Here is a 17,345-nt window from a genome sequence, read left to right as displayed (position 1 = left end):
AAAACCTCGTATGTTTCACCTAGTCGACTCTACGTTACACGGGGAACAGTTTTACAGACGCCCGTACGTTATTTCGAGAGCAGGTGATGACCATATCAGAACAACTAGTACAACCGAAACGTCTTCATAAATTGACATATAGTTTAGTAACGTATGGCTAGGGGGACGAACGAGCTAAATATTAATACAACTACAATTTTCCCAAATGAAATCTTTTTGATACAGTCTGTGCTGCATAAAGACAGAGAGATTGTACGAAATTACAGGCTGAATAATGAAATTTGTGGATTGCGCTCAAATCTGTATTGTATTTGTATTAGTCTGAACGTACTACATGGTCGTATATATTAACCCAAGTGAACTACGCGGGGGAAAAGTTACAATCATTTCTCTGGTTTCAGTGCACACCACAAAGTTACATATTTAATGGTACAAACACCCAGGAAAGAGAACGAAACCAGGCAGAGAATGGCTTAATCGAATAAATTCAAATAGGACACCATTAAAATATTTCTGAAGCCAAGGAAAGTAAGTATCGACTATCACCGAGTGTTATAATGTGGAATGACAGATTCTGTGAACGATTTTCAAGAGCCACAGATAAATATTATTATTTCAGGCGCCGTCTCAGTGGCCGCGCGGTCTGAGGCGTGGGCCTTGTGCCGCTTGGTCGCAGGGACCGTGGGTTCGAATCCCACTCAAGGCATGGATGTTTGTCCGCGTTTTTCTGTGTTGTGCTGTCCTGTGTACAGGTAGAGGAGGCCTTGTGACGGACCGATCCCTCATCCAAGGAGTCCTACCAAATGTCTAATAGATCAAAGCCAACGAAAAAGTTGGGACCCGCAGATGCTCAAGGCACTGAAGAACGGGTCGCCGAAGTTCAGGCTTAGACGCCATCATGTACGATTTCTTCAATAACGATGACCATCCATGCGGACGGTCACAGCGATTCAGAGACGCCGACCAGGTCTCCATTAATAATAAAAAAAACATTTTAGTTTTACGGATATGACTAACCATCATTTTAACGGGTCCGCCTTACCGGTGTTATCCTCGATTAATCACCTCTTTCTTCTTAGGGCATCCAAGGGTTATGTGATTTAACACTCCTTTTGGAATTACGTCGTCAACTTTGTGCACGCGTTTGTAATTTGTGTCTGAAATGCGAAACCTCGTCTGTCCTTTGTCTGCAGGTCTTCTGTGCAGTCTCAATTTCCAGAGCCTTCCCCAACTGACACCCCTCCCTATCGCAAAACCAAGAAATGGAATGTCTGCGGCATCCATTTGCTTCTGCTGTTCTCCGTCAGGATCCATAATTCCGAACTGCGTACCTACCGAAACTGACAGGCCTACTGCCATGTCTTGAAGACGTTTAACGACGTATGACTCCACTTGGAAACGTCGTAACTTCATTACCAATGCACCTATTTTATAATTTGAAATACCATGAAATACTTAGCTTCTCATTATATTTTCCATGGCATTCTTGGATGTCACATATCCAATCCTCTTTGTTACCTGAACTGAAATTGTAACAAAGTTTTATTTGATTACTTCAAGACAGCAAATAGTCCAGTGCTTCTATCCGAAAATTTGCAACTAAAATTTTATCAGACACAAATAAACGCCAGTTTAACGTCACATCACTCACTAGGAAATTATTGCATCTTTCGTGCTAATTAGCGCCTTCCTACACGCATACACCAAAGAGAATTCCTCACGTTTACAATTCCGGTCACAGAACATCTACTAGAATTTCACGTAGGCTTTATGTACCTTCTATAAGACATCCTGAAAAGCGGTTCATATACGAACTTTCCTTCATTTTGTTCAATACGCTTTGTGGGTAGCCATTCCACAGATGGGAAACAGTGTTTACAAATTAAGCTCTTTCCAGCTGTTGTACACTCACAATGCAGTAAGCCTACACCGCTGCTCGCTACGTCCTAAATTATTCCTCTAGCGGTTAGAACGCTGGCCTTGTAATCCTGGGGTCTTGGGTTCGATTCCCGGCGGTAACCGAATTTATAACTTGTGTTGGGCAAGGCCGTGGTCTAGGCAACGCGGAGTTTTCCTCCGGGGGCTTCCCCGGTTTCTCCGTGGCATCCCAACAATTACTCCATTCACACACAGAAGAAGGCAACGGCAAACCACTTCTGGATCATCTGCCAAGAACGTATATGAACAGGTCACAGTCCGAGAAAAGGATGGAAGGATCCTGTTCATATGGACCTGTCGTCAGACAGAACACTAAATAAATAAAAAAATAAAAAAAACCCAAATTAATAGAAAAATTGCACAGGGCTTTTGTCTGCAATGGAAAGCACAGCTGTGCTAAAATATTGATACATCCGTTGTTTTATTTACAGAGGGGAAGAATCATGAACACAAAAGTTATTAAACAAGTGACAGTCGGTCTGCGCTTTAATGCACAGAATAAACAAAGTCCAATGGACCACGACCTTATTAAGACGCGACCTTCGAAATTTACATATTTAACGTAACTGAGTTAAAAGTAAATGCTGTTTATCAAATGACGTCTATAGAACTTTAAATATACTCAATTTATAAAATTATAAAAACACAGCGTTCACGGATGGCGTACCTAAAACATATCATAGCAACGGCGCACTAGATTTGCTACCAACAGCGTTTCGGTAATAAGCAAAAAATCGGACACGATCATCTCATAACACATCGAACACTGCTGCCAACCATATTATCACTGACTTAATAATTTTTATTTTACAAGTAAATACTTACGGAGTAAATATTTTTACAAAGTTTCAGTTTTCTACTGCGTCTAAAATCCTAGATATTAATTCATGAAATTATTAAATTCCTAGGATGCAGAAGTCATTTTTTAAAAACGTGTAAATAAGCCCATTATTTAAAACGTCAAAAATACTGAATTTGGAGCCCAGCAGTCATTTTTTTCAAAGAATCGACCGGTAAAAGTTTATGTGTGTATCTGCAGTAGTTTGGGAGTTATGACCATTGTATCAGGTTTCATTTAAATTCATAAACCAAGGCCAGGGGAAATATACATATACACACACAGCGTGAGTAAGAAGTATGTTTACAAACTTCGCGTGCGTGTTCCAGGATCAAAAATTAGAAAAAATGTTCCTAAGAACATGGGGTCGCAAATGTTTCATTTTCGAAATAATAGCCCAAAATAAGTTTCAATGAATTGACTTTATATCAAAGTGAATCCAGCTTCCAGCGAAGATTTTCAATTAACGTTTGGGCAGGAATTGTTGGCGACATGCTTATTGGTCCACAAATGCTTCCATCGCGTCTAAGAGGACCTTCACATCGGTGATTCTTAAGAAGACACTTGCCACGTCTTCTTCAAGATGTACCACTGAATACAAGAAGACAAATGTGGTTTATGCACGACAGAGCCCCAACACACTTCTCCCATCGTGTCAGATATCATCTCAATGAACAGTACCCTCAACGATGGATTGGGCGTGGTGGCCCAGTAACATGGCCACCGAGGTCACCGGACCTGACTCCATTGGACTTTTGTCTGTGGGGTCCCTTGAAGTCCGTCGTTTATGCAACACCCATAAACAATGAAGACGACCTATGGGAACGTGGGCAGAAAGCATGCCAGATGATTCGAGGAAACCCTGGTGGGTACGAACGAATTTGTCAGTCTTGTGTACGTACGTCGTGCTCGTGCATGTGTGGAGAATGGAGGCGCAACCTTTGAGCATCTGTTATAAAGGAACATCCCTGTCCTTATACTTGGCAATTAAGGCATACACTGAAAATTATTTTTGGCTATTATTTCGAAAATGAAACAGTTGCGACCCCATGTTCATAGGAACATTTTTTCTAGTTTTTGATCCTGGAACACGGACACGAAGTTTGTAAACATACATCTGACTCAGCCTGTATATATAAGAACGTACAAATTTTATCCAACGCAAAGGACTGAATTATCAGATAAAACTTTAAAAAGACCGGACATTCACTGAAATGATGAAAAAATACACTTTCAAATGTGTAGGCATGAAACATTTCCTCATAACAGACGACAGTAAATGAAACACGCTTCAAAACTTATAAGAATCTTGATGAACTCACTTGAAACTAACAACCAATATACATACAGTCAAACCACACTCTTATTTAATCCACGTACTGAAGAAGGCACTTTCGACTTAGGTCTGAAACAGCACTGCACTGTCGTCCACTCCTTCCACACAATGATGCCATGTATCTTCTCTTTGTGGACATGAAAATGTCAAAATACCTCATCTATTCCTCCCCACAAATATCGAAAGAACGTCGCATTCTTCATCATTACGTGCAGTGACACGTAACATGTACCACCAATCGTGGTAAGTTCCATCATCTGTGAAGCAAACGATTCTGAGACTCTCTGGAGCACGTCAGATCATCAAAATGAAATCTGTGGTCTTCCTGTTCCGGTGATGCAGCGTCTAATAACTTCAAATTCTGATGCGTTTCACACACGCACGCACGCACTTAATCGGTTCCCCTGAATTCCCCCAAGTCAAAGACGAACTTCCTCCTCCTTACAAATGGCGCCCACAAACAAAACCAAAACCAAAAACAACAACATTGTTGCTGGAGTCGTTCTGTGCCGACTTAATTTCGAGTTCTTACTGATGAGGTTTTCCTGGCGGTGTCACCTGATCGTTCCATACCAACCAGTGCTGCCAACAGCCCAATGAGATGATAAAAATTTAGTTTGGTAGCGACAGAGCAGACGTCCACGCTAATTATTTGTTTCTATTTATTTTATTTATTTATTGTTCTGTCTGACGACAGGTCCATATGAACAGGATCCTTCCATCCTTTTCTCTGACTGGGACCTGTTCATATACGTTCTTGGCAGATGATCCAGAAGTGGTTTGCCATTGCCTTCTTCTGTGTGTGAATGGAGTAATTGTTGGGATGCCCCCGGAGGAAAATCCGTGTTGCCTAGACCACGGCCTTGCCCAACACAAGTTATAAATTCGGGCACCGCCGGGAATCGAACCCGAGACCCCAGGATTACAAGGCCAGCGTTCTAACCGCTAGACCACCTCATCTTATTATTATTTAGTGTTCTGTCTGACGACAGGTCCATATGAACAGGATGCTTCAATCCTTTTCTCGGACTGGGACCTGTTCATATACGTTCTTGGCAGATGATCCAGAAGTGGTTTGCCATTGCCTTCTTCTGTGTGTGAATGGAGTAATTGTTGGGATGCCACGGAGAAACCGGGGAAGAAGCCCCCGGAGGAAAACTCCGTGTTGCCTAGACCACGGCCTTGCCCAACACAAGTTATAAATTCGGGCACCGCCGGGAATCGAAACCGGGACCCCCAGGATTACAAGGACAGCGTTCTAACCGCTAGACCACCGTGGCTTGTTATTTGTTTCTACAGCAGATCAATTATTTTGTGTACCTGGTACAAGTTTCAGCATTTTAAGTGCAGTTCCAAACGTTTTCTGAGAAAGGTTGGTACAAAGGTCGTAACTCCAAAACGGCCGCAGTTTCATGTAAAAACTTCGCACCAGCAAATTCCTCGAGGCAAACTTCTGCCGGACACCGAATTTTGTATTTATCACTTTTTAAATAATGCGGACATTTGTGGAAAAATGGCCTGCCACGTCTTAAAAATAAGTGCACAATTTCGTCAATAAATATGCAGATATTTAGTTACAATATACGAAAACTGAAACTTTGGATAAACATTCCAATTCACGTAAAATAAAAAAATAAAAATTGTTGGCGTTACTGACAATTTTTTTTCTCGATTTTATATGTAATGACCCTCAGCATTTACTCTGCTACTGAGTTCGTGTCTTTGCGCGGTCAGATCCGTCTTGGTGAGTACGAGGCACGCGTCTTCATCGTCGCGATGGGGCGTGGAACTGCCTCAGCTAACGAACCCAGAACACATTTGAGTGAATACGGAGCTATGGAGGACGGGGAAGAAAATTACGGGGCTCTCAGAGAAATCTGTCCCACAAGACATGAAATTAAATGGGGGCGCACTGGGGTCATTGCGAAGACAAAAGCCGGAAGAGACCCGGCACGCAGAGGCGGGGAGCGTCTTCTTGTGTCTGGCGGACTCAGTTCTTGTCTGCGCCATCCCACCAACAACTGATCTGAAAAGGTTGCCCTGCGTGATCGAACAGCCTCTCAGAATTCATTTATCTGTTGAATATTTGAGCAGACATTTCTGGACAAGAAAAAACGCAGTATAGATTATCAAATCAATATCATATTTTTTTTCTTAATCCTTCGTCTCCAAGTTCAAAATTGTGCCCACGACTTTTCTAACTCCCGTATTGAAATAATTTTCCTTTTATTTACCTCGTAATGTTCTCAATTCAACATTCTGGTTTGCCAAACAGATGGCAACTCGTCGTTCAGTACAGAAAAAAATTAGAACTGTTGTTTTGACGTGAAAACGTCTTTAAAATCGATGCCGGGTGTGGGGAGGCAATCGCGCCCAAATGAGCAACAGTTCCTGTCGAAGTAATTTCAAACTTCAATAACTCGGCTAAAAAATAGACGTAGCGCCGCCATCTTAGTCTCGTTTTAAAGGGGAAGGTTGAAAGTTTGTGCCAGTACCGCTCCGACATTCGTGGTGGCCGGACGTCGCGAACTGCGCACGCGCAAATTGAACCCACGATTTTCGACTTTCCGGATTCGACACGTGTCCATAAACGGGATCATATCTCAGAGACTAATTAGCCGATCCGAGTGAACCAAGTGTTGTTTTGAAGAGGAGTGTATATGTTACAACTCATCCTGGCCTCCAAGTGTGTATCTCAAAAACTCAAAAAGATACGAGGCTGTGAATTTGAAAAAGTTTGAAAATTTCCCGATTTTCTTAAAATGTCGCGATATATGAGGGCAAAGTACAACCAGAATTACATTAATTTCAATTGACGTTTTCACGAAAATAACTGCGGCAGTGTCCGACAATGCCTATCAATTTTTTAAGACGAACGTGTGTCATTTTATGAAACAAAATGTCCTTACGCAAAGTTAGTGAACGGTATCAGGGAATAAAAATGCGATGCGAGGGAAGCAAATTGAATTAAAAATCCCTGCGGCTGTGACGTGGCGAACGTTTCGGGGAATCCCAACACGAAAGACATAGCAGATGTTCAGCTGTTTCAAGAAAACTCACCTGATGGCGGACGACGCAATGAGTGAACTGACATGAACCGAATTCGAAGTCTTGCAAAGTTATGAGGCAGCGCATCGAGAAGCGCCTTTATATATAGTTCACATCGCCATTTTCACTGTAATTCAATCTACTGTACGGCGATGTATTGGGAAAAAACAAACAAACACAAAAGTCCTGTAATGAAATGCGATGGCTTACAGTTATTTCGTATATGATACACTAATTGTGTGTTCTGACTTCTGATTTAGGCTGTACATAATTACACCAAATTTCCTTTAGAAAATTACACCACGCAGGCTAAGATCACGTTAATCTGTGCAGCTGAGGGCGTTGTTTTATTGTCCTAATGAGTGCAGGGTTACTCCAGAAAATACTTAGAAGCACATTTGTCATTTTCCGAGAAGATCGTGTGGGGTCAGTGAGAATGACATTACTTGCCTCGTTGCTATGGGCACCAAGACACGTTCTGAAGCAAGACAACGCGAGGCTGATCTGATCCAGATGTAACAAACGGAAACACGCCCCGACAACCCAAGGACCTGTAGGGTTCAAAGACGTTTCCACGTTTGATACACCGGGCTCCACGTTTACTTACAGTGACCTTGAAAAATGGAACAGCCACATACTAAAATTATCCAAATCCTGTAAATGGTATTAACGGACACTCTTGAACACAGCGGGTTTTCTGGCAGGTTAGCACTGCCAAATAAATCAGAACTCGGGATTTTATCTTCCTGAAGCAGTGTGACGCTTTCTGTTCTCGGTCAATCTTCATAGCCAAACAGCCACTCGTACATCTAGCATCTAACAAGGAAATCACCCAAAAAAAGGGACACCTCTGCCCCCATCGTCAGCATTTACTGTACTCACCTATGAACAAGAAAAATATGAGCAATCCCAGTTCCCGCATGGAGGCCTTCAAAGTTCGCCCGAGGATTTGCAGCCCCTTGGAGTGTCGGGACAACTTAAATATTCGGAACACGCGCACTAACCTAATCACTCTGAGAATCGCTAGGGACATGGCCTGATTTGTGGTCTTGTCCTGCGGGCTGACGGGGGCCCGCACAATGTTCGCGCTGGTTTCCTCCTCGGCCACCACTGTCGCTAGCGTGATGAAGTACGGAATGATCGCGATGATGTCGATTATGTTCATCACGTCCCGAAAGAAGTTCAGTTTATTCGGACAAGCGAGGAATCTCACTGACAGCTCGAACGTGAACCAGATGATGCAGATTGTCTCTATGAGGAAGAACGGGTCTGTGATGTCGGGCACCTCGTCCTCCTCGATCTTGGTGCCGTTCAGGGTGGTGTTGAACACCTTGTAGTGCTTGAACTCGGGCAGCGTCTCCAGGCAGAAGATCACGATGGACAGCAGGATCACGAACACCGAGATGATGGCCACGACGCGAGCCGCCTGCGAACTCTCCGGGTACTCGAACAGCAGCCACACCTTGCGCTGGCGCTCGTTCGACGGCAGCGGCTTCTCCTCCTCCTTGATGAAACCCTCATCCTCCCTGAGGAACACAACACAACCACATTCCTGATAAGCTTGCTTCAAGGCCCGAAAAAACATCGTGCGTCGCTGTCGACTGACTCATTCCCAAGATCCCGGGTTCAAAGCTCGGCTCGGGGACCGGGTCTATTCGTGGTCTTTCTCAGAACCCGCTCGTATATTTCGGAAAGGCATTTTTTTAACCCGAGGTTCATCCGTTTCCTTACTTACGTTTTCCCAATTCGTCGACAAAAACTCACCTCAGGATATTCGCAGCTGATAAAGCGTCGTTTCATAACCCGAGAATAAATAAATAAATCTACAGTGCCAATAATAGGTAAACGCGTTCATTTGAAGCAGGCATTTTAATTTTGCGTGTTTACACGTCAAATATCGAGACTTCCGGGTCATATACAAAGGTTAGCTTTTGTATGGGATTGTATCGCAATGAAAGACATAACAATAGCCTTCACAGTTATTCCACCGTGTATCTGTTTTGTTGCATGCAGTTTTACAGAAACATGCTGCCTTAATCTTCAGCGACGACGTGAGGAGTGGCACAAACGTGATCGGCTTTTCAGAGTTTGGCCCATTTCAGGGCCACCGGAGAGGAAGGCTGGGTCAACAGAACTGTTGGTGACAGAGGAAAGAAGTGCGTCCTCGGAAGGAATGTTCCTCCGTCCTTTCAGCTCGTGAATAAGAGGCTTGCGTGGGCTGCACTTGCAGAACGAATCCTCTGCAGCGGTCTACTTCTCAAAACGGCAAAGCCTCGAAGTTGGTTTCAACGCAGTGACCACTTCCAGTGCGAAACCTTCCCACATTCGTAGTGGATGCCACGAACGCCCGACGTCTTAGGAGCCGGGCCATCGTCGATGGGCCGAAGGGGTGCTGCGAGGGTGGCTTGCCCTTCTGACGGGGACACAGAGGCTAAGTATGCTGGTAGCTACTCTGGCCGATCAGCATACAGCCACTCCCTGAGGTATATCTGCGATCAGCAGATCACTCTCCTCCGTGATGAATTGGATATATCTGGCCTTCCTCTTTGGCGACCTTGAACAGAGTATTTCCCAGATCTTGCTGGACTGGAATCCGCCTCCATCTCCCTTAGCTCTGATTGGGCAATGCTGCTGGCATGATCGCAGACCTAGTTTCTAACATCCTGACTTCAGTTGCAAGTATAGAAGCAGCATGTTCCTGCGAAACGCTGGTAAACTATCGAACGACTACACACGGAAGAAACCGTAAGACCGTTCATGTTGGCGTGCGCTCTAAAGAGATTCCACGTACAGCTGTCAAGCAAAGGAAAGAAAGGAATTGATTTTTAGATAAACTCGAGGCATATTCCATGCAGAACAAGAATTGTTACGAGTTACTATTTCCTAAACTTTACAGCAGCGTAAGAAAGGGAAAAATAGTGAATGATTTTACCTGGCTGAACTCTGGTTCAGCGACAGAGACACGCAGTCAACTTGGCACAACTCCATGACACCCGAGTCTGCCATTTAGTGACTGGAATATGACTCAGTCAAATTGATAATACGTCATTTCTAACGGACTGCCACAAATTATGTTAAATAACACCGGCCGGTAAGCCATTCCAAAACCAAGAAAGGAAACTGTTGGCATCGCACTGTAAGAAACAGGCATGCATCGTGGAAGGAAGTCTCGTCATAAGACACGTAAACTTTAAACGTTATTAATGTAGGAGGCAATAAATATACTGGGCACATTCAGATAATTTTCTAAAAGCTCAAGTAATGCAAGATACTATAATTTAATACAGGACTAGGCGGATTTGTAGTCAGCAGGAGATGCAGGTCCACAGTTCTGCTGGACGACACTTTCCGATTCAGTTAAAATAGGCTGCAACCTGGTAACCCGTATCTGACAATACAAAAACCTTTGGCGGCTGCTGAAAGGTCAAATGTAACATAGTCGGGGAAATAAAGACGCCAATTTCAAAGAAAACGTCAATGCAACACACGAGACAGTTTTCGGGTTCAGGAAAAAGCTGGTAAGAAACGGGAATTTGTATGAGATGGGCCCACCGGATTTTCCTGCAACGTTCCGAACCATCTGCCTTATGCAGGTTGCCAGATCGTGCACATCCCGATTTCCTTCTGTGAAGTAATTTTACGAACAGAGTTATTGACAACAGCCGGAGACCTCTCACCGACGCGTGCAAAAGAATCTCGCGTCGGGAGTTGCGTCTCGCGAACCACTCCCCGAGACAACGCGTAGTAGCAACGAGGTCGTACTGCAGTAAGAAACACAGACCGATGTTTTCAAGTAAGAGTGTACAACGGCTGTTGTGCGGGACTGCATTAACATAAGAAATCCAAAGGCGTTGAAAATACCGCATGCAAATCCACTATTAACAAATTAAAAAATAATTGAGGTTATCACAGCGGTGAGGACGATCGTCTTCTGGCACGCGAAGCCCTGCGGAATGAAGGTCTCACAGGAACATACTGCCTCTATCTGCAAGGCTGAAGACCGGAAGTAGCTATGGGCCCATACAGCGTCATACTCAGAACAATGTCAAAGCTTTCGGCAGCAGATACAAGCAAATGAAGTGCCCAGAAGGGTTCAAAACTGAATTATACTCGAGACGCGTCTAACAACATGGGAAATGAGGCGCCTCGCCCGTTCTTCAGGTGAATATGGGGTTGGAGTTTGCACCGTTCTTGGTTCAACCCCAAATGGACACAAAGCCCAATTGAATTATTATTTAAATAGGTGTCAGAACTTCGTACCTAAACATGAAACATCCATTAAGAATTGTAACTATCGCTTTATTTTGTGTATATGGTAATTTGGGGACGCAAAATACTTGATTGAATCTTGGGTTATTGTAACAAAAAGAAACTAACTGTATCGTCAAATGTTGAGATTGCTGTTTGTGAAATGAAACTGTCGTGGTCTGTTCAAGGTGCTACCCGGGGATTTTCCTGAATGAACTGAGGTAAAGAGCGAGATAAGTCATTCGACACGACAGGTCTCCGGATCGGGACCTTCCAAATACAAAGGCCATTCGATCTCGACGTCCGATATCTGAACTGTTTGCTTAAGACAACCCTCATCATGTCGCCCTTAACGCTCAAGAAGTCCTACCGGCGTGTCCTAAACTTGGCCAGGACCTCGCCCTCCGTCTGCCTGCCCATACACTGACCACGCATTACGCATTTATTTATCTTAGCTGCGTGACATAAATCTGCTATGTGAGCAGCAGATGTCGAAAACCTATTGGCCGATTGTTATCGCTTCCTGATCTCCATGCAGTAATTTTCCTGAGAAGGAAGGGCACGCGGGGCGAACGGTGGGGCAGGGGGACTTCGCGGATTGTGTGGATCAATACGGTCGTGAGGCGGTTGCAGCACTTCACTCACTGGACACCAGGTGGTGCGCGGGAGAGGCTCCTCCGCAACACTGATCTACCGACCATCAGATTGGTCCATGAATTCCCCCTGGATGATGCAGTTGCCTGTCACAAGTAAGAAGCTAAATTCTAGTTCCTCACACAATTTCCGGGGTATTTCAGGGGTAACCCGTGTTACAGCAGCGATGACACTGGCCTTCAGTTCATCCACATTCATCGATAACGATGGCTGATATGACTTATGTCAAATTAAACCCAAAGGAAAAGAAATTATCGGTGACAAGTTTGGTAACCGTGGAGGCCAAGTGTTTATCCAGACAGTCACTCATTTCCGCAAGATAATGGCAAGGTGCCATATTTCTGGAAAATCCATCGTTCAATATGGACATCGCACAAAGATAAACAAATCTAGTTACGGTAAGAAAAATCCCAATATCACACACGCACAAACTCCAGTTCGCATACAATTTTTGTGGGATTCGTATAAGTTGTGTTGGGAGGGCTTCTGTTGCAACACGAGAGACATCTTCTGTGCACTTTTGTCGGTGACATGGTTTCCTCAGACCAAGCCACACTGTGTTTCGTCCGCTCTCGGGGCTTGTTTAATCGGAATGTTGACAAGACTGGAAAGCTTTAATATCACCATACATAACTCTACGGCCATATTGCAAATGGCGCTAGTCTCGATCTCACTTCACATGTTTGTTCGCCCGCCATGCTGGTATTACAGATTATAGGATATTGAAAGGCACGATTTTAGGATAGTCCTGAATGGCACAACGTCGATTCCAAATTTCATCAGCATCCGTCCAGCCGTTCTCGACTTCAATCACGTTTCAAACACTCTTTATTATGAGGGAAGTTTCGCGTTCTGATGTTGACCCGTAGACCGTGCATCCTGATTAGGTTTATCGTGGTTTCTGTGCAAATTCCGAAATAAGACCGCGACCCCTTCCTTACATATTCCTTCCAATTCATTATTCATCAAATGTTAAAAGTTTCATTCACAATGTATTTTTACTAACTCACTGCACAAAGTGCATATAATTAACGCACAAGTATAAAGTAATGTCTATTCACACACACACACACGTTTCAGCCACAAAACTAATCAACGGATTTTAACTAACTTGGTATCGTCAGTTTACAATAAAACTCGAGGTGTACGGCAATTTTTATTCTAGTTCGTCTGTGTAACATATTACAGGCTTCTGCAGTCTGACTTGACCGAACTTTATAAAAACAAGGCCTCAGCGCACAAAATTAACGCAAATAAAATAAAATGTACGCTGGAGTGAACATCTACACTACTTATATTTCAAAGATTTTTCAATAACAAATCTAAAACTTCTTGACGATGGTGAAGAGTCATTTGAATAAAAATTTTCTAGGATATCGTCTAGTAAAATATAAAACGTAAAACGACGTTTCGGAGATGGGGCTCTATCTCCGTCTTCAGGTTCCTACACAGTTGGGCCCACTAGATAGAGCTAATCCCTATCTACGGAGGTCCGGAAAGGTCCGGAGATAGGGATTAGCTCTATCTAGTGGGCCCAACTGTGTAGGAACCTGAAGACGGAGATAGAGTCCCATCTCCGAAACGTCGTTTTACGTTTTATATTTTACTAGACGATGGATAATATCCAAAAAAAAAATTTAATCAAATTTTTCAATAAGGTGAATATCTGACGGAATAAAATATACGGGCGTTACAGCTATGAAGTGAGAGACCTCTGGTGTGACAAATAATCACACGTTTATACTCAGCGAACACAAAAGTGCGTAGACCAACTCTAGTTCGGAACTATCCACTCTTGTCAACGAGCGTGCAGAGCTGTGACAGCTGTCAGTTGCAGACCCAGCGCACTCTTTTTGTTCAAGTTAAGAGTCTGTTCTATTTTCACTCACAGCATGATTACCGTTTGGGGCAAAAAGTAGTAACATTACAGTCCGGTTTGCTACATCAAAGAAATTCAACGAGGCCGCCGCACTGCAACAGGATTTAATCGGTCATTTTCAAAACTACGCGAGCCCACAATTTGAAAGAACTACGATGGCATCGCTTCCCACCAGAGGTCCAAGCCTTCCTTTCAAAATTATATGGGTCCCGGTCTCGTATTATTTTACTGCTACACGAAATTGGATCACTCACCACGAAGAAACCGCTGAAATCCCCAATAAATTACGTGGGTCACCCCAGCAGCGACGAAGGACACGCGGGTCATGCGCTGCCCCTTCCATATCACACATGCACTTACAAAAGACGAGACAAAACATAAATTCCGCTTACAACTCTACTTGAAATGGGCGTTAGTGAACTATGACCGAGGAGAAAAGGAAATACTTGCCGAATATTCTCTGGGGGGAAAAAATCCAAGCGTGATGTACCCCCCCCCCCCCCCGGGGGGTCGAAATTGACTACTGTGGACTCATGTGGTCTGCAAATCAGACGGAGTGATAACAGTTTTGAAACAGTGCAACGTAAAGCATTTCTTAAAAATTCAATATTCTCACTTCATAATGAAGCTCATTTCTGTTCTTCAGTATCATTTCTAGGTAAGCAAAATTAAAATTTCGAAAATTCCGAGAAAAAACCTCACTTCGACCTGCAGTTATATTGATATCTCTTTTAAGAAAGTCCGTGAAGTTCTTAGGCCAGAGGGTGCGTTTATAAACTTAATAAACATAAAATTATTGCATCTGTCAACTTAAAAATCCTCTATCGACTGTTCAGCTAAACCATAATGCGAGAAAATATTAGCTTACCATAGTGTGCAGATGATAGAGTTTGCTTTACTAGTCTATTTAACGACGCTTCATAAACGACATAAACTGAAGAGCGTCGAACGGTTGCATATTTGAAAATTAGAAACTGGAAAGACAATTAAGAAAGAAGCCAGAAGTTAATTTCGAACCATTTGCCTGGACGATGAAAAATACGCGATACAAAATGTGGGCCACAGAAACACGTTTAACATTTACTAGACTGGCACGTGCTTAAATGACGTTGAAAACTATGTCTTAAAGAAATGAAAACATTCCTTGTCGAGAGTGTATTTTACGCAACATTTACGATTTGGAACTCCTCGGTTTTACCAACACCGTCTTCGCTTTCGAAGTTTGTGACCGCAAGATTACCACCCCCATCCCGTCACGACGAGATCCTGAACACGCAGCACGCGTGCAGATGGATGTACTGTGGGTTCCCAAAGAGATGGATTGGGCGTGGACGATGCGTGACGTGGCCTAAACCCGGTGGACGTCTTTATACGAGGGACAATGCAAGTCTCAGACCCGCTCCGGGATGTCACATGGCAAGGAAGGAGAGGCAAAGGACAACTTGCGAGTGCGGGCGTCGCGAATGCAGAGCCACCTAACGACTGACGGAGGTCACTTCCATCCAGAGCACCTCCTGAGAGGAGCTTCAGTTATCGCCTACCTGCTCTTGCCGATTGCTTACTTTCTCAGTTCGCGTATCTTCATCGCGAAAATCAGCGAGTGTGGGTTCAAATCAGAATCCGTTCATGACGTACTCACTAACTTGTACAACGTCATGTGAACGACTTGGGACGAGAATACAACTGCAGTGTGACCACCTATTCTGAGTATACTGGTGGTATATGCCCCAAAGTCGTCGCACCGAACCTTGAAAAAGCATCGAGGGATAGAAATTATAAATTGCGTTCTCACGCTTGGAAATTTCCCAAATCGGTGAATTTGGGTGATAGAGAAGAACATTGGAACCTTTAAATAGCCCCTTCACCCGAATTTCATAAAGGAGTACTCAGACATTAAGTAGAATCTGACGATAAAACGCAATGTTGGAAGAAAGAGTGAAAATGTATATCCTTCGACCGGAATTTGTTTACGAACTCCACCGACTCCTAGAATATGGCAATGAAAACAACTGAGTTATAAAACGCGAATCTCTGTGACCTCCCCTAATGAGCAGACACTGATCACGGAAACTGACCGAGTTCGGAAAAATGAAAGCGTGCGTTGCCATCGGAACTGGGTGAATGTGCAGCTTCCTGGCTCGTGCAGCTCCGTCGCACGAAGTCATACGTGGAGTACCAGCATAGCGTTCATCTGTCGGCGATTAGGCGCTCTGCCGAATAAACGCGGGCAGCAAGAACGGTTCCTGCCGGCAGCTGCAGCCGAGAAATATCGTGCCTCTGGCGTCAATAACAACCTGAACATGCCCGAAAAGAAGACGAAGGAGCGTGGACTGACTGGGCTTTGTGAGCTGAAGATGTCAATGTCTGCAAACTATAAAGAACGAATGACGCATTTCTGCGCCACAATAAACGTGGAATCACCATTACGAGACGGCAAAATGCCGGACCATGCAGAGGAAACATTCAACGTCCCTTCTGAGGACCGGTATGCCAATAAACAGCTACAGCAAGATGGCGTAAGCTCGGGTGAAGCCGATACGTTTCTGAATGTCAGTATCTGCTCGCGTAATGCTGTCATTTAGTTAGGTCCCTCTGAACCGATCCATGGGGCCAGCGACAATTCTGTTATGCTAATTTTAATCACCACCTTGCGAATACTTCCTGACATACACAATCACAAACAAATGACAGAATGGCCGTTCAAAATTCATACTGATTGAACGGTTCACCAGAACTTAATAACCGCATACGCCACAATTCATGGAATTGATCATAGCGTTCGATAAAAGTCTGTGTGATGGAGTTTAAGCTTGTTGACTACGTGATCTCCCAGCCTGTACAGATTCACGGTGCAAAACAACGTGGAAGTGTCCGCTCTCGCCTTACGTTCTTGTACCTCGCCCTCCCTGCTGGCCAAAAAGGGGCAAAGAGCTGTGAGCGCTCACCTGAACTTGTTGATGGCGTATTCCCCCAGCTCGTAGAACTTGATCTCCTCCGAGAAGACATCCAGAGGCACGTTGACAGGCCGCCTCAACCTCCCGCCACTCTGATAATAATACAAGATGGCGTCGAAGCTGGGGCGGTTCCGGTCGAAGAAGTACTCGTTCCTGAGCGGGTCAAAGTACCGGATCCTCCGGGCGGGGTCGCCCAGCAGGGTGTCCGGGAACTGGTTCAGCGTCCGAAGCTGAGTCTCGAACCGCAGCCCACTCACCTACAACATCAAAACTGCCTTCAATTGGCAGTTCGCAAATCTTTGTATCAGACGAACCAAGATTGTGCAGCCGGTAACGGTTACAAGGACAAACCGGTAACTAATAAATTATTAGAATATGAGGGAAGTAAAAAAAGTAAGAGACCACGAATTTTGGCGAATGGTAGCTGAAGTTTACTTATACGTCGCTTTA

The 17,345-nt window shown here is 44.1% G+C and overlaps 1 protein-coding gene across 17 annotated transcripts in view; it reads right to left on the bottom strand.

Annotated features, from left to right (window-relative positions):
* Positions 1-17,345, bottom strand: part of Sh (Potassium voltage-gated channel protein Shaker) — a 349,783-nt gene that overhangs the window by 20,545 nt on the left and 311,893 nt on the right. For all 17 annotated transcript variants that reach the window (XR_015535055.1, XR_015535053.1, XR_015535057.1 and 14 more), the window contains exons 3-4: positions 16,887-17,152; positions 8,043-8,686 (exon numbers count right to left, since the gene is read on the bottom strand). Coding sequence is in view for 9 of the 17 variants with exons in the window: in XM_022062089.2 (XP_021917781.1) it covers positions 8,043-8,686; positions 16,887-17,152 (910 nt within the window). In the remaining 8 variants the exon portion in view is untranslated. The remainder of the gene's footprint in view (positions 1-8,042; positions 8,687-16,886; positions 17,153-17,345) is intronic.

Source organism: Zootermopsis nevadensis, unplaced genomic scaffold, assembly GCF_977971745.1.
Source record: "Zootermopsis nevadensis isolate Lab colony 2312 unplaced genomic scaffold, Znev_1.0 Znev_ptg000013l, whole genome shotgun sequence".
NCBI lineage: Eukaryota > Metazoa > Arthropoda > Insecta > Blattodea > Termopsidae > Zootermopsis > Zootermopsis nevadensis.
The sequence above is the reverse complement of the archived record's forward strand: the minus strand, read 5'-3'. Positions and strand labels throughout refer to the sequence as shown.